The sequence below is a fragment of the Drosophila innubila genome, chromosome X (genome assembly GCF_004354385.1).
Source record: "Drosophila innubila isolate TH190305 chromosome X, UK_Dinn_1.0, whole genome shotgun sequence".
NCBI lineage: Eukaryota > Metazoa > Arthropoda > Insecta > Diptera > Drosophilidae > Drosophila > Drosophila innubila.
This window is the reverse complement of record NC_047626.1, coordinates 31535661-31560086: the sequence shown is the minus strand read 5'-3', so window position 1 is coordinate 31560086 and position 24426 is coordinate 31535661. Positions and strand designations below refer to the sequence as shown.

The 24426-nt window shown below is 32.3% G+C and overlaps 1 protein-coding gene across 5 annotated transcripts in view; it reads left to right on the top strand.

Annotated features, from left to right (window-relative positions):
- The window catches only part of LOC117793411 (nuclear factor of activated T-cells 5), an 82004-nt gene that overhangs the window by 49158 nt on the left and 8420 nt on the right, over positions 1–24426 (top strand). For 3 of the 5 annotated variants that reach the window (XM_034633733.1, XM_034633724.1, XM_034633754.1), the window contains exons 2-8: positions 13027–13151; positions 13235–13617; positions 17645–18256; positions 19602–20022; positions 20081–20237; positions 21610–21857; positions 22290–22473. In XM_034633733.1, coding sequence (XP_034489624.1) covers positions 13027–13151; positions 13235–13617; positions 17645–18256; positions 19602–20022; positions 20081–20237; positions 21610–21857; positions 22290–22473 — 2130 coding nt within the window. The remainder of the gene's footprint in view (positions 1–13026; positions 13152–13234; positions 13618–17644; positions 18257–19601; positions 20023–20080; positions 20238–21609; positions 21858–22289; positions 22474–24426) is intronic. The other 2 variants (XM_034633746.1, XM_034633739.1) reach the window with 1 other exon arrangement.

The following is a 24426-nucleotide window of genomic DNA, read 5'->3' as shown; positions in this document are numbered from 1 at the left end:
ATTTCATTAGCACTCGGGTAACAGTCAAGCAAACTCGACTGTGAGACCCTGCAGATGTTGTTAAGAAATTTAAATTGGTAAAAATCAGATAATGCCAATCACGCAATCCAACATGCCCAACGTAAAGCATCAAACTTTACAAAAAATTAAAAAAAAAAAACAATCCTATTTACAAGGAAAAAGTCTAGTGACGAAAGCATTTCTATGCCCCGAATATTTTTTATATTCAAATAAATGAAGTATATAAATTATTTTTACAAGCAAATAATTATTGTTAAAAAAATATTGGAAATAATTTTTGATTCATTAAATTACTTTTAAATAATCCAAGCAGGCCACAGAAAAAGGTTTTCATGGCTTGTCTACGCCCCGATTCGCTCAGTATATAACACACCAATATATGCACATTTTTCCTGCTCGCTCTTAATTGCCAGCACTGCTGTAAAGATATAAATCTGATGAAAAACAATTAACTTTCAAGTTATAGCAATAGAAATGATAAGATTTCTGTTAATATTGTTCTGATACTGACAAAAAATATTTAGCAAATACTTAAATTTTGACAAATCTCTTATAGTTGGCTTCATTTTGTTTATATTGAAAAACTGATAAATTAGTCGCAAATTTTCTATTTAATGACAACTAGATAACAAAATTATTATTTCTTACCTTAAAAACAATCAATGCGCAAATGTCGACACATTATAATGTTGAGAATGCACTGTGGACCAAATCGAAAATATTTTTCATAAATTCGAATATTGCATATAGTATACCAAAAGAATTTAATGATCATTTTAGCACTAAACTGATTTGTCTCTTTGCCCCATCCTATAATACTGTTCCTGAATTTGGTTCCCGCAGTATCATATAAACCAGGATTGAATTAGTTCACAGGCAATTTGTTTTTTTCTTACGTGGATTAAGCTGGGAATCTAACCTTCGTTTACCATCATACTCCAGGAGGCATCTTCTTCTTAATCTTCCGTCTTTAATTAATCGTAGGAAAACTCTGGGTGTTGTTTTTCTTCATAAATTTTGTATTGGCGAGATATATTCAATTTTCCTTTGGGTCGCCTCAACTCTTCGGTGCCCGCTTTGCTCAGGTCGTTTCGTGTTTTATGCAGTAATTATAATAGCCTCTTTCACGTTTTTTTCATAGAACTCTCTCCCTTCCTTGAAATCCTTACCCTCCCGATACATTTCGAGAAACCCCTGACCTTAAAATAAATAAATAATAATTGTACCAGCTATTACACACTTATACTTAGACGTATACTATGTTTAATATTACTATTACTAACAAGGCTGCAAACCGATTCTGAACCGAACTTAGCTGAATCGGTTCGGTTCCAGTTTTTAAGCAAACCGGGTCAGGTCCATGAGTCCAAACCTGAACCGAACCAATTTCTAAAATAAAAGGTTCGGTTCGAAATAAAAATAACTACATACTTTTTATTAGTGATGTAAAAATACATCGTAAGATCGACAACTTAACTTTCGCAAGAGTGTTTATCGAGTACTGCAACTCACAATCTATCGAGTTGAGTATATCGATTTCCATTAAAACATCGACAGTACACTGAAGTTTGTGTTCATCGCAGTTCATTTGCAGAACTAAATGATCTACAATCGAAATTTTTCTTGGAACTTAGTGCTTATCGAGAAGTGAACTCAATCGCGCGGAAACAAAACAAGTTCACTTACATAAACCACTTAAACATAATAATAATAAAATAAGAGGTCATTTTAAAACAAATTTAGACTTTTGTAAAATTAGATTTATATTTAAATTTATTTCGTTATTAAAATTATATACAGTACTAGAGGCTATTTAAATAATTCGGACACTTGTTAATTCGGACAACTTGATAATTCGAATACTCAATTTCTATCTATAAATTATTCTGTAACCCGGGCATTAGGCAAATTTATTGGTTCTGAAATCCGATCATATTAACGTTTTTGTATGTAAGAATAGAATAAAAGTATAATAGTAAAAAAAATTGCAAGTGAAGTCATTTCAACTACAGTTTCTGTCATTTAAGAGCAAAGGGACGTTATTTCTAGCATTGGAGTTATTCGGCAGGTTTTTTAATCAATAATCCCTTCTTTACTTCTGATGGATCAGTAATCAGTACCTGTTAAATTACATGATCCCTTCTTATATAAATCACACTACTAGGTTTTTTTTTACCGTTTGTATGAAGCAATTACTATCAGTTATCATACTATTTGAAAAAAATTTTGAAATTTTTTGTCGTTGGAGATTTCATGCTAAATGCAATATTTATCAACAAATTTATATAAAATGGCATTTTTTGTAAAAGAATCGAATAATGCTAGATTTGGCAGAAAACTTCAATATTTGGCGTGCAAAAGCGAATCTGTGAGTTTGGTTAAGATATTACAAAAACTAAAAAAGTTTTTCCTACTACACTGAAAAAAAAGACCAAGTTCTAAAATCAAGAACATTCATCTTAAATATTTTGTTCTTAAAATAAGATTATTTTAAGACCAAATTACTAAAACTAAGATTATTAATCTAAAAAATCTTAAAATCTTAATATAAGAATAAATATCTTAAATTGTTAGGAAAGTATAAATAGGTACTATTTCGTATCAAGCAAATGGTGGCACCGTGGCTCTCTGGTTAGAGAAACCGCTTCAGTTGTGAAGCAGTAGGCGGCGGTTCGAATCCCCCTCGTAACAAATTAAAATAACATTTATAAAATTAATAAAACAGAATAAAATATAAATAAACCAAAATTTTAAAATAAAAAAAATATAAAAATAATTTTCATTTATTTAATTTTTTGATTTTAATTTTAAGAACATTTATTCTTAAAATAAGAACTTGGTCTTATTTAAAATGTTCTTAAATTTAAGATGTGTTCTCTTAATTCAAGAATTTTATGTTCTCGACGCATTTTTTAGACCAAAAATCTTAGTTCTGAGACCAAAAGATTTTTTCAATTTTTTTTTTTATATGCATTTTGACCCAAAAGCTCATAAAAAAATTATTTTTATTAAATTTAAATTTGAAAAAAAAAATTTAAGCTTTTTTTTTAAATTTTACAAATTTGTTATATCAAAAAAAATATTTAATGCCGGTACTCAAATTCGATTCCGAAATATTCGGCTTATCAGAAAACTATAATAGAAGATTTGTACCTAAGGCTTAACAGTTGTGGACTGCTGCAGCTAATTTTGGTTAATTTACATAGAAGACGATCCATATTTTTAGATAAACTCAAATTTATCGAGGTGTACGATAGACTCACTAAGTTTTACTCCACCAAAATTCAGACTTACTCACAAAAACGGTGTTACAAAGCTTGCTAACTTAAAACACAAATTAATTATATTTCACATATGCACAGGTCACAAAACATTTTTTGTATCCCTTAGTTACATACCTTTAACTTTAATAAAAACAAAAAACAAGTCGATAACAATACAATTAATAAACTAGTCGGAAATGCTATAGTCGAGATCCCGACCATAGGATATTCGTGACTTACTTTAATATATATAAAAGTTCTTTAGAGAAATTACTTGTATTGCTTTGAAAACATTAGTTCGCCATAGCTGCCGTTCTACTTTTCCGATCTTGATGCGATTCAGTAGGATAATAGATAATAATAATGGATAACTTTAATTACCACAAAAAACGTAGTATTTTAAAAACTGTGGGTGTGGTGCAGGGCTGCTAGTTTAGCAATTTAGTTGCTAGATGAATGAATGTATGTAACAGGCAGAAGAGGGCGTGGCAGACCCCACAAAGTATATATATTCTTGATCAGGATCGACAGCCGAGTCGATTGAGCCATGTCCGTCTGTCTGTCCGTCCGTCCGTCTGTTTGAATGCGTCGATTTCAGAGACCATAACAGCTAGAGACTTTAAACTTGGTATGTAGGTTCCTGGATACCATACGCAGATCAAGTTTGTTTCCAATTTTGGATGCTACGCCCCTTCGCCAACAAAGGATGTACAGGCGCAATTTGTAAGGCAGCACTCTCTAACTGAACATTCAGAAGCCTATTAAACGACCCTGAAAAGGGCAAAAATTTTAAAAAGGGACGGAAAAACCGGACAAATCATAAAATTGAATTTTTCTTTAAGTTTTTATGTGCAGAACAGAACAAATACATAGTTATGTATTATTTAGACAATAATTTTAAGGCCAATAAGACAATAAACATGGCCAATGGGGCCTTTTTTGGGCAAACGGTGCTGCATTTGGCTTATGTTTTTTGGTCTCCGCATACGAAAAATTATGATCTATTTTCGTATTAGTGCTGGTTTTGCAGTATTTGCAATAAGCCGATTGCAATTACGTCAGCATTCAAGCCTATTGAGCTATGATTCCTGAAATTTTTGCTTGTAAATTTCTTTTGGCGTTGTGCAAACTTTCCTAAACTGGCGCCAAATGAATTAAAACACCGCCGATTGCTCTAACCGATATATTTAATTTAACACGTTTACAAGTGAATTTCCATTACGCAATCGAAATTGTTTTTTTTAGTTTACTAACAAAATATATATTAAAAGCGAATATTTAAAAAAAAATCACGGAAAAAAAGGCAATCCGGATAGGGGATGTTTTAAAAAAGTTCAGGCAAATACATTATATAAAGGAACAGATCTGTCCGGAAAAAGGCTGATATGGCAGCACTGTTAGACAAACTAAAATTGTAGTTTGTGGCTACTCTTGACATAAAGAGTCTACATCGTTTCCGATAGGTGTTACATATCCTGACCAAACTTGGATCAAATCGGTTCCCTGCCATCTGTCAAATAACACTAGGCAACAGCCAAAAAATTACAAGAACCCAACCTACTTTATTTGATAGATTTGGGGACCCAAACGACGAAAAAAAATTTTTTCTTATGTTGAGATTTTTTTTTCGAATTTTTCTATTATTTTTTTTTTTGTCATCATTACTCGAGAGTGCCAAAATCGATTTATCAGTCTTAGATTTAAACCAGTAGTTTAAGAGCTATGAATTTTTGAATTAAGAAAATTATGATTTTTTTAAGCTTTTTTTTTTAGCTTTTTCACTTTAAAATTCTAGGAAAAGTCGAAAAAAATGTTTATTAAAAAATATTTTCTATCTTATTTCCATAGCTGCATTAATTACGCGTCGTTTAAAGATATCATTTATTAAAAGCTATGGAAACACAGCGATATAATATTATTTTGTGTATAGGCATGTTTTTGTAGACTTTGCTGACTACCTTGTGGGGCGTCATGACATTTAGTATGCAAATTTTTTGTGTTTTTTGAGATATCCTAACCACTCTCACACAATATCAATTTGTTGTTATTTTCAACATTTTAACCAAAGTTGGTTCAAATCGGTTAACTATGTCATATAGTTGCCATAGGAACAATCGGTCGAAAATCAAGTTTTAGTTTTTAGCCAAATTTTAAAAAATTCTTTAAAAAAAATCTCACCATAAAAAAAAATGTTTTTCGTAGTTTGTGGCCCCATATCTATCAAAAAAAGTGGGTTTGGTTCTTGTAATAGCCAAAAAGTTCAAATTTGTTGCCTCGTGTAATTTTACAGAGCACATCGGCATATTGAATTTAATTTAAAAAAAAATAGTTTTTAAACCAATATTTTGTGGTCAGATCAATGAACACACTTAAGCCAATTTCACTCAAATCACTTCTGCTTTACTTAAGGACTCTTAGCTGTTATATTGTAAAACCATATGTAGAAAATATTGCTCTTAATATTTCGCATGTGCAGAAAAACAATTATAGAAGGTAGAGGTAGACAATATTGGTTCGACAAGGGAAAATTATGTATTGGCTGATATTAAAGATATCAAAAATCTATTTATTTTATATATTTGATTTAATATATTGGTAAAGAGACAATATTTGATAACATATGCATTGTCGATCAGTTTGCTCCACTTGTAATTAATTAAATTAAAAAGCTCATAGCCGATAACTGAATATATACAGTAAGCTACGTTGACATACAAATACGAAAATATTTATAAATACGTAACACAATCCTGTGAATAAGAATCGAATATATAGAGTAAGCTAAGTTGACTTACAAATACGAAAAGAGTTATAAATACGTAAAACAATCCTGTGAATAAGAATCGGAGAACATGGATTGAGTGGGATTTCTTGGATAGGGCTGCCATGGTCTTATCAGCAGCTAACACAGCTGTCTATATAACGCTGTTGTTACTGCTCTTATTATCAACTGGAACTGGACAATGATATTGCAAGACAGATCCAGTAGTTAATGCATCCACAATCTTAAATTTAGCATCAATTGAGCGTCTAAACTGCAACAATGAAGCGCTACTTTTTATGCCATTGTATCAACAATGACCGCAAAGTATTATATGTTCTATGAGCACATCTGCATTAAATCGGACACGTTCACCAGAATGACTTTCTCTCTAATAATTTATACAGTTGCTTTGATCGTTTTGGAAAATGGGACTGATACTTTATTATGATACCAAATATCGTGTATCGTTATACAAAATGCTCTGCACTAGTGATGTAAGACAAACTTTGAATCGACTTTTATATCGAAATGTTAAATCGACAAAAATAAATCTAGTTGTCGATGTATCGGAATATAGTACATAAATCTACAAATATCGAGACATCAAAAAAAATTATTTTATTTCAAAAACGAATTTTTAATCACAAAATACACGCGTAGATTTAATACAAATCTAATTTTTCTTTCATTTATTACGGTCGTTCATCAAAAATTGTAACAAATAATAATAATTATTCTGCAAATTTAGTACGATGAACAGACTTCAATAAGTTGTCTAAGTTTCATCAACTCGATAGATCGTCAACAAAAAATATTGAGATAAGATACTTAAAAATCCCTTTAGCGAATATCGAGTTTTCGATGTATTTTTGCTTTAATGTTATTCTGCTATTATCAAATGTATTCTTTTTTTTTTTTTTTTAATTATGTAATTCTTATGCTACCCCCTTTGCCATTTTAATTTCGCAGAACGCCGTTTTATTGCGGGATGAATTTGTTTCAGCTATATTGTGTAAAAATTGCAGAGTCCTAGCTCCTACCGATTGGGGTCCACATTAATCAGTCAGTGAGTCAGGAGAAAAAAATGTATATATATTGATTAGCGTTTTCAGGAAAAGAATCATTGCATACCCCAGAATGTCTGTCACATAGTATGAAATCTTTGTAAGAGCATACGGCAGGCAATAGGATATGCTTAGCTTTTTCTTTAACCTCTGGGTAGTATTATGGACAGTAACGATGTCCTTTATGCCCGAATCTGTGGAGAAGCAACCATGTTTACTCAAGGTAAAAGTTGACAAGGCCAGATTAAGGCTATCCAGGTCGGTTAGTCCTATCTAATTCGATGATAAGATGGTGCGTCCAACGAACTTTCGAAGACGCGACCAATCCAGCCTTCCACTGCCTCATACTCAGATTCACTTCTCTTGCTGCTTGGACTACGATGAGTTCAATGCACCCGCCTAGCCGCTGCTGTTCCCATCTCAGTTCCCGTTTCACGGTACATTATCATCAAGCGAGTTTCAAGCAGTCGTACACAAGTCGAACAATTTTTGCATTGTATTTAAACGAACCAACAAATGTGCTCATTCGCACATACATACTTACACATACACTTATACATTCAACTACTCGTAAAGATGCATATTGTCATGATGAAGCTGTAAAGTATGTTGCACAAGCTGATTGATCGCTTTTTTTATACCCGCCACTTAAAAAATAAGTAAAAGGGTATAATGTATTCGTTGAGATGTATGTAACGGGTGGAAGGAGGCATCTTTGAACTTATAAAGTATAATCTATGTTTCTTATCAACATTAACAGCCGAGTCGATATAGTCATGTCCGTCTGTCAAAAGATCTCAGAGACTATAAAAGATATAGTAACCAAATTTGGCACACAGACTTTTATAAGCCCCACGCAGATTAAGTTTGTTTTAAATGTTTGCCACGCCCTATTTCGCACCAGCAATTTTACCACACCCATTTTTTTTACATAACTTAAACTGTTATTATTATCTATCATCCCATCGCATCAAGATCGGTTAAACAGAACGACAGTAATGGCTGTTTTAGTTTTTAAAGCAATACAAGCTCCTAAAAGTATTTTAAGGGGTTTCCCCATAGTTGGGGTTTCGTTATCATCGTAAAGTTCTGCATGTCCATCAAATACTTCTCGTATGGTCTATATTTGCAATTTAATGAAAAAATACAGTAAATGTATTAAAAAATCTTTTCATATACAAAACTGAATTGCACACACTAAACTTTACCTGTGTCACTGTGGACAGCAGTTCGCGCTAGTGACTAGCAATATATACAGCTAATATGGAAAATTTGCTATGACTGTCCGATCAGATCGAGTTATATACCGATCTAACTTGCAAAATGGCATACTAAAACTTCTTCTAACTCATCTGGTTCATGAGATACGGGGGTGTAAGTGGGAGGGTCAAAATTTAAACGCTCGCAGCTAATGGAGCCGTTGGGGCCTTTTGGCAAATTTTTTTTATTTTTTTTAAATTCTTATCAAAAGTACGCGTCGATTATTACCTCGATCACCCAAATCCGACAACTGGTTCAAAATTTCAAATATATTTGAAATTTTTAGTGGCCTTCTCAAAATGAGCTGAAATGTCAGTTTGTATGTATGTTTGTTTGCGTCAAAGCGCTAAGGAACCTTATATGTTATGATGGGGATTTATTCCTTTTTCGAAAATCTAGAAAAGTTGGTTTTACTTGTTGAAAAAACCGCTAGTTTAACGGGAAAACGCTAAATCCCGCTAAAATTTTAACCCCAATAGTTTCCAAGCCATATTAGCTACAGATATGTCCTATATATCATTGGAAAGGTGAGTTTAAGGGATTTTAGGCGTACCTTTAAAATTTTTTTTCTAAAGTACTCAGGTAACATATTACAGGTAAAATAAGGTTTTTTAGCTTATATTTAAGCGATTTTTGAAAAATTGACACATGACATCTTTATCAAATTTCAATAGGTTATAGTCAATAAAATTCCGTTTTTGGTATATCACACTTATCGGTAAATTCGTTTTGGCAAGATATAACCGATTAAGTGTATATATACATATAACTAAGAGTTCAAAAATAAAGTGGCATATCAGCCAACCTATGCAGCAGACAGCTTTTGCGCTACAAAAATAACAATTGTTGTGTTGCAGAAAATTCCAGTGTTGGCAGATAGTTCAGTTTTGTTTTTTCACAATTCGGGCTTAAATTAGTTTAATTGACCTAAACTTGTTGTGTCTTTCTGCAACGCATATGCAATTTATTTATTCTTTTTATACCCTGAGCCCATGAGCCCACTATACCATACAGCTGCCATAGGAACGATACATCGAAAATGAAGTTTTAGTATGAAAAAGTTTTTTGTTTGTTGAGATATCGGAACCAAACTGATAGAATATGCATCTGGGCTTGTATTATACATTCCGACCAAATTTGGTTTAAATCAATTTACTATATCGTATAGCTGCAATAGAGACGCTCAATCGAAAACTAAGTCTTAGTTTGAAAAAGTTTTTTGTTTTTTTTTTGGGATATCTTAACCAAACTGATAGAATATGCATTTATGTTGGTTTTGTACATTCTGACCACATTTGGTTCAAATCGGTTCCATATATCATATATCTGCCATAGAAACAATTGGTTGAAAATCAACTTTTATAAAAGAGTACCTGAGTATTTTACTGTCGAGCGTGCTCGACTGTAGCATCACCTCACCGCGAGCAAAGCGAGCAGGGAGCGGAGCCCCCTTGTTCTCTTTATTATTAAAGAAAACAATTTTTTAAATATGGAAGAAATTCAACAAATAAATTTACATATTTATTATCTGTCTGCATTAATGATAGTTATAATATAATGTCAAAAAAAGCTTTTGAATTTGAATTTTGAAATTCTGATATCCCACAGTAAAAACCTCTAGACGAGGTCAAAGTCTACCCCCAAAATTTCTGATATCCAATTTTGTGACGAAAAAAATAAAGTTTAATATAAAAATCTTAAATAATAATATAAATTAATAAAAAAAAAATAAACACGAAAATTGACATTCGGCACTGCGCAAAAAACAAATTATTATGTTTGTGGTAGCTCATTCTTTTTCCTCACAGTGCAGAATGCCATTGAAGACGGTCCTGTCGGTTTGAGCGGAAAAAAAAACCGTTCGCTTGCATTCTAAGGGAATATCGAACGCGGCTTTTGGCGATAGCATTTGCTATTTTTTGCTTCTAAAGTGTTTTATTGTGTTGGTAATCACTTATATAACTATAATAACATGCAATTGACTTAAATTTAAGTGACTATTATAAAATGTACTAATTTATAAGCAGTTTTAAATGAATAATTGCTTGAGATAACCGTTACTAAGTAATATGTGGAAAATCCTTTTGACAGGTTTTTTTTAAGTAAGATGCCTTAAAATATATTTATTTTTGTAAAAGAAGTCCCAAAAAGAATTTTGTGAGACTGATGTGTATAAATTAAGCATTTACTTCTACCAAAACACTGACTATATGCATCTTTTTCCTTTTTAGCCAACCAAATTGGAAAATTATTTGCATTTTCTTCGTCCTTGGATTGTAACTGCCCAAAAGGCCGTCCATCCAAGTAACACCTTCCAATGTGATTATTGTATTCTTCATTTATTTGAAGGCAACTGATTTCTATATATGGCTTCGGCATCCTACCATAATGCATTGCTTTAGCTCTTTCCTCATTGGGATTAGCTCTGAGGAGTGGTGATATCCTAACATATATATATAGATGCCAGCCTACCGCACTTGTTATCTTTCCACAATACCGAATTTATGATAACTCCTTGAATTTTGGAGCAGAACTCGGCGGGAAGTAGACTGGATTTGAGGACTAGTTGGTTCAAGTATGGGCAATGAAGATCGAATGCTTTAAAAACGCTTGAAGCATGCAGTTGTTGATAAGGATAGTTCTTCTATATCGATGGGTATAGGACCAACACTTCAGGTCAAACTGTTGCCTGAGTGTCTTGGGAAGCATTGAATGAGAGGCGGAAAGGAGATTTAAATCTTGAAGAAATGCATCGGAATTATCATTTTCAATAATTTTCCAATTTTCTAATGGTTTCGGAATAGTCTGGGTTTCTAGATTGAATGTTGTCGGCAACATAATCGAAGTTCTATCACTATTATAACTGCTAAACTTATCATCGCATCTACAGAATCTATCAACTCAAGCAATGGTTCATTTCAAATTGCTTATAAATTAATATATTTTATAAATAATAATAACTTAAATTTAAAAAAATTGTATTTTAATACTTATATTAGTGATTATCAACTCAAAAAAAACTTAAGAAGCAAAAAATATCAAAAGACATCACCAAAAGTTGCGTGCGATATTCCCTTGTGATGCAAGAGAACGCCCATATTTTTTTCCGCTCAAACCGCCAAGAACGTCTACAGACGGTCTTCAGTTTTTCGCTTTTTAAGAATACTTCACGTTGCATTTGTATTTATTTTTTTACAAAACATAATTGACAAATCGATAGACTTAGTCAATATATTTTTTTTTTTGGCTTTTTTTTTTTGGTTGAAATTGCACCACATAAACACAAAATATATATAAAATCAGGGACCTTAAATAAGTGTTATGTTAGCAAATTTTAACTAAATAAATCAATAGGATAGAATTATGTTAGGATAACATGCAATACACCAAAATTTCCTATTTTTGTCATAATAAGAGATCTAAGCTAAAAGCTTTTATTTCCGATAAAAAATGATAAAAATCATTTTTAATTCTTATTTTGATTTTTATTAAAAAAGTAAAATATAATAATTAAATAACAATTTTTATTTAAAAGTTGAAAAATAACACTTATTCTTGATTTTTTCAATTAAAATTTAAAAATAAGTGCTGTTTTTGATTTTTATTTGAAATATCGCAAATAAAAATTATACAATAAATTTCAAGTAAAACTAAAATCAATAAAAGTTCACTTGAATGTCTTTTTATCCAATTGGTGTATTCAAAAAATTAAAAAATATTCTTAATCTGTGCCTTAGCAAATATACCAAGTTCGGTTGGCACAAATAGAATAAGAATATCTTAAAATTTTTTTAACACACCAATTGGTTTAAAAGACGTTCAACTGAACTTTTTTATTTTTGATTTTTACTTAAAAGTTTTTGAATAACTCTTATTTGTGACATTTAAATTTAAAATCAAAAATAATACTTATTTTAAATTTTTAATGAAAAAATCAAGTATAAGTGTTTTTTTTTCCAACTTTTAAATAAAAATGTTTATTTAACTATTATTTTTTACTTTTTTAATAAATATCAAAAATAAATGTTATATCGAAACTTTTAAATAAAAGTTTAAAATTTATTGATGTTTCAATTTTTATTTTTAAACTTATATCAGTTACGGTCCCTGTATAAAATATAACTAGTTAAATTAAAAATATATGAACTTAAAATAGTAGGGATGGATAAAGAGAGACGGAGAGAGAGGGAAAGAGAGAGAGATCTAAATTATAATCAAAATTTAAATTATATCCAGAGAAAATTCAATTGCCTACCTAATAGTCTATATTGTATTTGTAACAACTTTTAAATGTTGGTATGTAAGTTCTAATGTAATTGTAATCTCTCTTAAATGTTAGTAAATTCAAAGTTTATATTCTTTTGCACTTCTGTGACTAGCGCCTTAATTTATAAGTATGCCATATGCTTGTTGCGCTAGGATGAAAGCACAAATAAATAAATAATTATATTTTTTTCGACCGATTACTCCTATTGGATACCGATATTCGTAAAAAAACTATAATGATTTGAAATAAAATGTTTGAAATTGTTTAAGTTCAAAATGGTATACGATATCTAAGATTAGGGATATTAATCTTTAATGTATACGATATAATTAAATAAATCACGTATTGAAAATAGACTTAATTACTAATTATTCTCTTACCCTTTAGGCATGCGCATGACTATGTCCACAAATTCAACGATGAGCCCTCGGATACATCGCAAAGGCTTTCGCATACCGTCAAAAAGACAGCCAGGCAAGGGATTACCCGGAAAACTACACACAATTGCTAGGGTAAGCAAGAGTCGCAGTAGCACCAACTTTTTGACTCTAAAAATTGTTGGTGCCAAATTTGTTGATACTTTTTATGATATTAGACGGGGACGGGCAAGTTAGTGACTGGAAAGCGAATACCGCAACGACCGCATCCTCCGCCCTGTGACAATTCTAATGACAGTGGTTTGGGCTTCGATCAGCACACGGAGCTGCGAAGAGTTGTTGCAGGCGATGCCAGGAGCAGCAGTGCCATCAGCAGCAGCAGTAGCGCAACAGACAGCGGACATCGATCAAATCTGGTGGTGAACAGCGCGTTGACCAACACTGTGGCTGCAGCTGCGGCGGCAGCTGCGGCTGCTGCTGCAAGCAACACGTTACAGCAACATCAGCAACAGCACCAACAACATCAACAACAACAGCAGCAACATCAGCAACAGCAACATTCACCGCAGCAGCATTTAATACGAGCAATACCCGTTTCAAGGTGAGTTCCTCTAATCTTCCAGCCGGTCAGCTGTTTCTCCAATTATCTCACCTAAACATACACACATACATTCTGTGAGGCATACGCACACACACGCAACCACAAAGAGATATACACACGCATATAGGTGTTGAACTTCATTAGATGCAAAGTGAGCCGCTCAGTTACCAAGTCACCAGACGCCTTTCAGTTTATTGTTTGAATTCGCCAAAACGCATTCGTTTATATTATAAATAAAAGACATGGTTACCGATGAGCCCGAAGTTGCAAATGCAATAGAAATTTTATGTGGATTTATTTTCTCTATTGTTCGTCAGTGGATCGTTCTCCATCAGCTGAGAACACGGCGGCCCTTCAGTAGACCGTCACAGTTGGTTTTGAAAGGAAGTGTGTTTCTAGTCAGGGCAAAGTTTAACGAAAAAACATCTTACACAGATCCTTGACTAAATAAAGAGGCTCTGAGTGGTATGAGGTTAAGTTAACTTAAGCTACGACAAGTTGATTGACGAACATAAATAACCGTTAATAAGTATTTAGTACAAAATCAAACGTAAGATGTTTGTGCAAATTAAAGAAATTTTGCCAACATTTTTCTACTGCATCAGTGTAGGGACTAAGTGGTCTTGAAGAGGAGAAGCAAAAGAAGCAAATGGGCAAAACAAATGCAAATCCGAGAAACCAATTGTTGTTGTATAAAACTACTAGATAATTTGCGTTTGTATAAAAAACTTTCCTGCAGTGCAGTGCAGACGATTTCGAACTCAGCAAGATTTTTGTATATTTTTTGTAACCCTGTTGTTGTTCCTAAGAAAATAGATAAACAAATATTACACCCATAATGTTTTTGACGAAGTTTTTTTTTTTTTTTAATTACGTTTTTTGAGATCTTTTTAGAAGTGTTTCATCATTTGTTAAGAATGCCACATCTGATTTACATTTTCAAAAGGCAATGAATGTAACTGCAATTTAATCATATAAAGTGTTAAATTTTAAACAGTTGTTTTAAAGAACTCAATTTAAAATCTTAGAAAATTCGACACAAATTTCTGACATATATGGCAGCTATATGTTATAGTGGTCCGATTTCCACTACAAGTCGATACGGGATATACTCTGTAAGTTTGGTAGAGATATCTTCGTAAATTAATAAGTGATTCATACTAAATGTTGATTTTTGACCGATCGTTCCTATGGCATCTATATGATAATATACATCTCTTGAGTCAACAACATTTTTCATCCTCAAGGCTGATGCTCAACCAATCTCTCCTATGGCAGCTATATAGTAAGCTGATTTCACCCATATATGGTCAGAATGTGTAAGACAAAAACATTTTGATAATCTGTGTAATTGAATTAAATATCTCAAAAACAATTTTCATACAGAAGGTCAAAACAAAAAATTTAACTAGCTATAAAATGTTGTTGTAGTGCTCCAATTTTGCGATATTAAATTGAATGTGTTACTTCGTAACGGTCAAAAATTCAATGAAAAACCATTTCAAAAGATATTAAATTCAAATTTAATTTTTTATTTTTAATTAAAAATTAAATAATAACTCTTATTTGCAATTCTTAAAATATAAATAAAAGTAACTCCTATTATTTATTTTTATTGAAAAAAAAATGTTGTATCATAACTTTGAAATAAACACTGTTACTTAAATACTATACTGCATTTTTTAAATAAAAATTAAAAATTTGTGTTGCTTCGTAACTTTTAAGAGAAATATAAGAAAATACTTGTTTTTTTTTTATTCAAAAAAATTATTAAATTTAATTTAAATATAAAAATATCAAATAATTATTAAATTTAATTTGTATATAATAATTAAACTAAGTCATTTTATTTTTATAATGGTTATACATATGTGTCTTTTAAGGATATGTAGTGTTTCGTACACAAAGTGCTTTTTTTTTGATTTTGGGAGATGTTGCTTTAAAAGATTTTCACATTCAATATTAAGTTATTTTATTATTTTTTTTTTTTAAATAAAAAAAATGTTATATTTGATTTCATTTTAAAAATTTAAAATTAGAGTTACATTATGATTTAAAAAAAAAATTTTAAAAGTTATTATTATTTCATAATTTTGTTGATCAAAAAGAGAGGTAAAATGCATTTTCATAATTTAAATAATAATTATTTGCGATATCTGGTATATTCACATAAAAGAAAAAATCAAAATGCACAGCAAAAATAAATATATTTTTAGCTAGATTTGCTTTAATAGACAGGTTTTTTTTGATTCATTTTAACATAGTGGGTCATGGTGAATGTGTTTAGAGATCAATGTGTGGTTGTGGCTTGTTTGTTGCTATAAAGCAGTGGCACAATATAATTACATGCCGTAATCGCGTTGTAATCGCATTTGTATCTTATCAGTTGCAGCAGTTCAAGTTGCCGGGTACTTGAAAGCCAGCTTATCACTGTATTTATGTCACTGAAACAATAAAGCAGTGTGACTCTGATTTATTTGATAAATGCAAAATATTATTATAGTTAAATGCTTTATGGGATTGACTCAACTGGATGCTACCAACTTGTGTCATTAACCATTCCTCTTTGTCTTTTGTCTCACTACTTACCTTCAATATATCTTTTGTTTTGCTCATCATGCTTTTCTTTAAGTCGATAAGAATTATATGTGAGTATAGCTTAAGTTAGGATTTCAGATTGGGGATTTACACGTTGTCTAATATCAAATTATGTTATGAAATATGTGATACTATAACAGCACTTGTTTATTGTATCATCTCGAATGTCAACACAATACCTCGAACATATATTGCATAAATTGTTTAAAAAATTGTATTTTTAATTGTATTTACTTAATACATTCCACTAAAATCAGAAAGGCGGAAGGGGTGTCAAAAATATTTTATAGCCCAATTCTGTTCAACCAAGAATGTTCATATTTTTAACAATAAACCGGAAGCTACATACTCTGATAGATTTTAGTATTAAAGAAAAAACTCTACACTTTTATAGTATATTGAATATTATAAAAGGCAACAGGATTGTCAAAGAAAAACAATAAGCATTTTATTGTACTCAGAGTTGTATTAATCATATATTTTTATCAGAAATTTCAAAATCGATTTATTTAGGCTATAGTATATTCCCTCATAAATATTCGAAAGATAAAACTCATCGCACTTTCTTGCAAAAATCATGAACATTTTGGCACACCATCGAACATGAAACTCCCAGAAACAGACAACCAGTTTTATTACTTCTTGAACATAAGTGGTTGTATACCACTCAAATTAACTCTCCTACGTTGCTTCAATGAAACAATTGCCCATAAACAGTTTTTCTAAGAAACAAGTGGTTTAAAGTGCTTTGACAAAAAACGAAGTCTGTGGAATCATAAATTTCTCCGGCACAACAACCGTTTAAGGACGACTTTCGCGGAGTTAGCCCTGTGCCGAAAGACGACCATGATTAAAGTCCTTGTAAATTCTGATTAATTTTAAAGCCAAGTACCAAACTTTTTAGTGAAAGTGTCTGATCACACTAGATGTAGGCAAGACTAATAATATAAAAATTGATCCTCGTACGTAAATTAGAGTGGAGCGAATTGACGTTTTTTTCGAAAACGCTGTATCATCAATGGATGATACGATATAAAAGCAATACCTGTGCAAAAAATCAATTTTTTGGAGATCATACTTAGATCATCCCCTTTATTTTTTGATAGGTACTTGTATTTCACAATTTTACTATATTTATTTTTGTTTACACATACATATTTCTTTTATATCGTATCATCCATTGATGATACAGCGTTTTCGAAAAAAATCAAATTCACTCTAATGTACATATGTACACAATTTGATTTTAATAACAAAATAACTAACTTTATTTTTCGACATATTCCTGTCAATTGTAATTTATGGACAAAAACGCAAGTAATTTCTACAAAATAAAATCATATTGTTTACACTTTAGAGTACTTGCATAAATTGTTTTTAAATCAAGAACTAAAGAAGCATACCAATGTATGTGTGTATATGTATGTAGATCTCGTCATGCAAAGAAAATGCTCAACTATCTGGATGACATTGAATCGGACGCACCAGCATCATCAGCATACGTAAAGGAGATGGCAACAGCAACTGGTAGTGACGAAGATACGGGCTTTGGAACAGACAGTGCGACAACTACAACAATTGGTTCCGAGCTCTTTGGCGGCATTTTTAGTGTAGCAATGAGCCACAAGGGTGCAGAGGTGGCTACCCCGAATGCCTTTGCCTTACAACAGCAAAAGCAACAGCATCTTTTCCAACAGCAGCAGCATCAGCACCAGCCGCAGCAATTTCATTATCCTGGATTACTATTGCAGTTGCAGCAGGAGAGCGGTGCAGAACCGGCGGGTGGTAGTCGTGGTGGAAAGCATCTGAAGCGAAAGAAACTGGAATGCAACCAAGTGGAGCTCAGCAATGATGATGCCTGCAGCGAGGACGAGTTTATTAGAAAGATTGCCACTGTTACAGCTGACCGACAAGAAGCCAGCAGCCAAGACACTAACAACGGCAGTACAACACGCATTATCTCAGTTGAAACACTTTCCATTAACAACAACAAAAGCATTAGCGCTAACGGCAACGGCAGCAACAACAACAGCGTACCAAAGTAAGCGGAGTTTTATTTACAGGTACTATTAGAACCACAAGTTCTACGGCAGAAAAAACTACAACAACAACAAAAAACAAACAAACAAAATCGCAAAAGGAACAAAAAAACGAAAATATAAAAAATCTAGTCGAAAACTTCAAGAGGTCTTCGTTGTTACAACAACATAATATTCATTAAATATTTTTAATGTCTTTTTTTAACAATTTAATTAAAAAATTACAAATACTACAATTAAAAGCCCCCAATTAAAAGAATATTCAAAATTAAGTGAGTAAATTGATAAAAGTTGTTTCAGAACTTTTACAAAATATCTTAAAATACCTCCTACCTTGAATTAATCAATTAAAAATTTAAACTCCCAAATTCTTAAAAGAAAAATATATTTAAAAAAACTATGGAAAAAAAAACAATTTAATTAAAAAGAAATAACATTTACCACAACTAAAATGATATCTAAAATAAACAATAAAAATGTTTTTCAAAACTTAACTTCATATCTCTCGCACATTGAATGAATCAATCTAAAAAGTTAAATTTCTAAATTCTTAAAAATGAAATACATTAATTACAAAATTGGTCGGTTCTTTGTTTGAATTTTTATTATACTATAAGTAAAGCAAAAAGTTAAAATTTAATTCGAAATTATTGTATAAACAAAGCAATAACTGCAAAGTGCAGCGTTGATTTTTCGGCAATTTTCTTTGAATCAGTTTTGTATACATATTTCATTTATTTTTTCTATTTTTGTTGCTTATTTTCATTGCTTTTAAATAGACAACAACAGAAATACAAAAGAAGAATATCAGAAAAAAAAGCAAAAAACAAACGATTTGGCATTTTGTTTTTATTCCAAATTCAAATTGCACATAAATAAATACATTGTTGTGGAAAACCGTATCCATGTGCGTGTGTCTGTGCTTTGTGCATGTGTGTGTTGCATAGTCATATATCATTTTGACTCATTTGTGTTGTGCGTATCCAAGTTAATTCATCCTGGGCAGCACATGTAGCACTAAATTCTTGATCATAAATCATTTAAACACATATGCTAAACCCGCACACATATACAAAGCATTCTCTTACATACATACATATGTGGACTACTACAAACATTTTTCTGTAGGATGCAACATCTGTGCCAAAGTCTAAGAAAAGTTCAAAGTACACCCTTGCCATTTTATACGATCCTTAGACAAATAAATACAAAAGCGGCAACATTTTGAACATTTGAACTGGCCTCACAGTTGTTCAGCTTTTCCATAGATAATTTGAACTGCGAGTATATACAGCTTATTAATTATTATTTATTGCGCTTCTTTGAATTTTCCAATTTTCCCCTCAGATTTATTGGGACGCGCACTGTGGCACGTGTGGCAAATAAGAGGCAACCAACAACGCCATTGAACAGCATTGCCAGATCTAATGATGGTCAAATACAACTGGAGATTGTTTCACAACCAGAGCAACAGCATCGAGCTCGATACCAGACCGAGGGCAGCCGTGGTGCCGTTAAAGATCGCAGTGGCAACGGGTTTCCCATTGTCCGGATAACTGGCTACGATAAATCGGCAGTGCTACAGGTGTTCATTGGAACAGACATTGGACGCGTAGCGCCGCACATGTTCTATCAGGCCTGCAAGGTTGCTGGCAAGAACTCGACGCAGTGCAATGAGAAGAAGGTCGATGGTACCATGGTCATTGAGATCGACTTTAAGCCAGAGACAGACATGACCATTACTTGCGATTGCGTTGGTATACTGAAGGTAAGCAATGAAATTCTTAATCCAGTTCCATTCAATCACGGTTGAAAATATCGAACAGGAACGCAATGTCGATGTGGAACATCGTTTTCCGGAGCACTTGGCGCAAAAGAACAAGAAAAAGTCGACTCGTTGTCGCATGGTATTTCGCACTCAGATTACACGCGATGATGGTACCACTGAGTCGTTGCAGGTCTGCTCTAACCCCATAATTTGCAGTAAGTATCCATCAATTAGAGAGCATTCCAATCGAAACTCTTATTTATAACTTATTAAATATTTATATTTATTTAACTTTAACTAAGAGCAGTTGACCAATAGTAATTTTAAAATGAAAATATGTTTTGATTTAACAATTTAAGTATATAAATTTAAATTTAAAAGTGAAAGAATAAAAAGAAATTAATTTTATTAATGTTTAAATCTCGGTGTACTCAAAATGTGATGAAAGCCCCAATCAATAAGTGTTAGAATTATTATCAGTATTAGTATTAGTAAGGTCAGGGCTTTCTTGAAAGGCATAGGAAAATGGAAAACAATTAAGTACTCTGAATTAATTACAACAACGCTCTACTCGAAATTTCTTGCGGTCAGGGACTTTGATACTGGAGTTATTTAAAAATTTTGTTACAGAATTACAATTAGCATAAAATACGCGAAGTTCCGTTATATGATTAAATTTCTTCTTTATTTATACATAAACAATATAATATATTCTAATATTTTTTATTATGTTTAAAAAAACAATCGAAATTCTTGAAGAATTTCACAGCCATAGAAAAAAAGTGTTGGGGTTGCGGGATCAGACGACCCTTTCTCATGTATTTGATGCGCTAAATCCGAATCGTATAGGTTTCGTTCTAGCCTCAAACCATAACTCTAAAAACTAGTCGGAAGGCTTTAGTCAAGACTTCGACCTTAGGATATATGTTACTTATTTCAATATATATAAAAGTACTTTAAAAAAGTTACTTGTATTGATTTAAAAACATTAATTCTCCATTCAGTGATAATAGATACTAATAATAATAATAGATGAAGTTAATTACCACAAATAACGTACTATCTTAAAAACTGTGGGTGTGGTGTTTTTTCCCAATTTGCGGAAAGGGGCGTGGCGGAAATTTTAAATAAAATTTGACCTGCTCCAACGCATTTGAGTCAGTGTGCCAAATTTGGTAGTTCTATCTCTTATAGTCTCTGCGATATAGGCGCTCACACAGACGGACATATCGACTCAGCTGTTGGTGTTGAACAAGAATATATATAATTTATAGGGTCGGAGATGCCTCCTTCTCCCTGTTACATACTTTCCAACGAACACAATATACCCTTTTACTTATTTTGTAAGTAACGGGTAAAAAAATATTATAGGTAAATACGAGTACTAACTTTTGAAAAGTTTTTTTTTAAATGGGTCAAAATAGAAAAATATTTAAACTGGGGGTTCGTCAAATGGGGCTCCATATGTATTGGATAAAGTATGTTTGGTATCACATGTAGTTTATCTGTTACTGTTAGTTATAGCCATTTGTTTCGAAATTTGTAGCATTTCCATTCTAATCTCGGTTTTTTTTTTCTAACTGACAGCTCAGCCACCTGGCGTTCCAGAGATATGCAAAAAGTCACTTAATTCCTGTCCCGTGGATGGTGGCTTGGAGTTGTTCATTATTGGTAAAAATTTCTTAAAGGACACGCATGTTGTGTTCCAGGAGACCTACGACTGTGTAAATGCCGATGATCCCACAATGGAAATAGCCGTTCGGCAGCAGCTAATCGGTGGAACATCTGCGCTTTGGGAACAAAGCGTTCTGCCTGATAAGGAGTATTTGCACCAGGTATAAAAGGAACTTGAAAATTAAGGTGCAATTTTCACAAAAAAAAATTTTAACTTAAATTTGTAATCTACGGCCGAAAATAATGTTTTGAAAACAATTGGTTTTTGATTTTGAAAGTCCTGTTCCCAACAAGAGTTTTAATACCAATCTTGTCAGGATCAGACTAAGAACACTAAAGATATGCCAATAATGTATGCTAAAAATAAAAAAATTTATATATCAATTGCAACTCAAAAAGCGGAGACTTGGAATTAATATTAGAACTATGGTTTCTTGGTAAAAACGTCTTAGAATTGACCGTAGATTACGAATTTAGGTTAAAATTTGTCCATTTTTTTGGGCCCATACAAACCGATGCACTCCAATGAATTTACTTAAGTCAATGAACTTCAAAATTATATAAACATTTACTTTTTTTTTTGGTTTGACTAGACGCATTTGATCTGCACAGTGCCTCCGTATCTGCATCAGAATCTGTTGAAGCCAGTCTCCGTTCAGGTGTCAATCATCTCGAGCGGCAAGAAAAGCGAGCCACACACCTTCACCTACACACCCAAGGGCAGCTATACGACGCTAGCGGCGGCTAGCACGTTAAGTAGCACAATGCACAGCCAAGGTATTTATTTGTTGACTATTTCTAAATAAAACACAGCCCCCGCAGGCATCATGAACCATAACCGTTTCAAGCGCGAATCAAACATGATCATACACAACAAAAACAGCAATGCACACACACATTAAGCATAACACAGAACTCGAAACAAAATACAAATCAACACTAATCCGACAGGTAGTCGCAGGCAGGCAACGCCAGTTAAACGCACTATCGTTAGTTCATACAATAATACATCCATACATACTCGTACATGCATAATCGAGCATGAACACAGATGTATGTATGTACGTACTCGGGATGAACAAGCCTCAGTTCATAACCACAGTTAGCTTAAAATCAATAAAACCAATCCCAAAACGCAAAGCCAAATAAAATATTTTCACTTTTTTAACGTGACTTGCAATAATCGAGTTTATTGGTTAGCTAATTAGATACGTCCTAGTATAGGCAATTAAAAAAAAAAAACAAACAATTGAACTATAATTTTAATTACAACAATTTAGCATATCTGAACATTTAATGCGTTATTCTGGGGGAAAGTTGATTTTATAACCTTTCATACTTCACACTTTCTTGTTTTCTGGAGGCAGATTGCAAATTTTTATTAAATTCCGATACATTTAAGCTTCTATTGAACATTAATAAAAACTACACGGTGCTACAGTCAAAAAATTTCTGGATGCGGACATAGCGTAGGTTGTAGATATAGTTAAGTGTAACATTGTGGCATACTAGATTTTTTTTTGCACATCGAAATTTTAAATTACGGTAAAAAAAAACGTTTTTACCTGGTTGATAGAGTGAAGCAATAATATGTCTTAAACTATGCATCCTACAATATACTTTAATACTTCGTTGGGTAGAAAAAAAGTAACACCTTTCCAACGGTGTATTACACTACAAACTTGGATAAATTGAGGGAGCTAAGTGTAAAAATATATGAATATTGGTATAAAACTAATTACTTTTGGTATGCAGTTTAAAAAAAACATTTAATTTTTCGTCTTCTGCAACATAGTTAATTAAAATCGAATAATATTTAACTGAGTTATTCTTTTTTATTCCTTTTAGGAAAAATCCATCAATTTGCTGACAGTATTTGATCGTTTTTAGTTTTTTTCGCCACGTTTTCGTATTTTTAAAGGATGACAGATCCGAAAGCTTATGAAAAATACAAATTTCAAGTCCAAATTAAACATATTTGAAAAACACTCTTGGATATGTTATATTGCTCTATGTGATAATTATGTTGGAAATAACAGGAGAACCGACTATGTTACAGTTGTAAACTATTTTTTAGGGGCGTACAGTGACATGTACCGCAGCATGTATATAAAAATCCATTTTTTGCATTCCTATTTAAATTTCTTCCCAGTTAATCTGGACCAGTTCAGCGACGAACAAGGTGAACGGTTTCACCAAGAAATCGCTACTAAGGAAAAGCGCTCTGTTGGCAAAAATAAAATCAACAAAATAACAAATTACTGCTGCTCACTTAGCACGAATAGAGAAACCGATTATAATCAGTTTAAAACAAGGGGGCTCATCCCCCTGCACGCTTCGTCCGCCTACCCCCTTCGAGCACGCTCGACAGTAAGATATCCTGTGCCCAGGTACTCTGTACTAAAAGTGGGGTTTCGACCATTGTTCCCATGACAGCAATATGATATTGGAAACCGATCTGAACCAAATTTGATCAGGATGTATAACACAAACTTAAATGCAATTTCCATCAGTTTGGTCATAAATCAAAAATATTTTCATACTAAAACTTGATTTTCGCCCGATCTGTCCTATGGAAGCTATATGATATAGTAGACCGATTTGCAACAACTTCGGTCGGGATATATAGGACCAACTTAAATGCAATTTCTATCAGTTTGGTTAGGATATCTCAAAAAACAAGAAACTTTTTTGTACTAAAGCAGCTAAATGATATAGTGGACCGCGTTG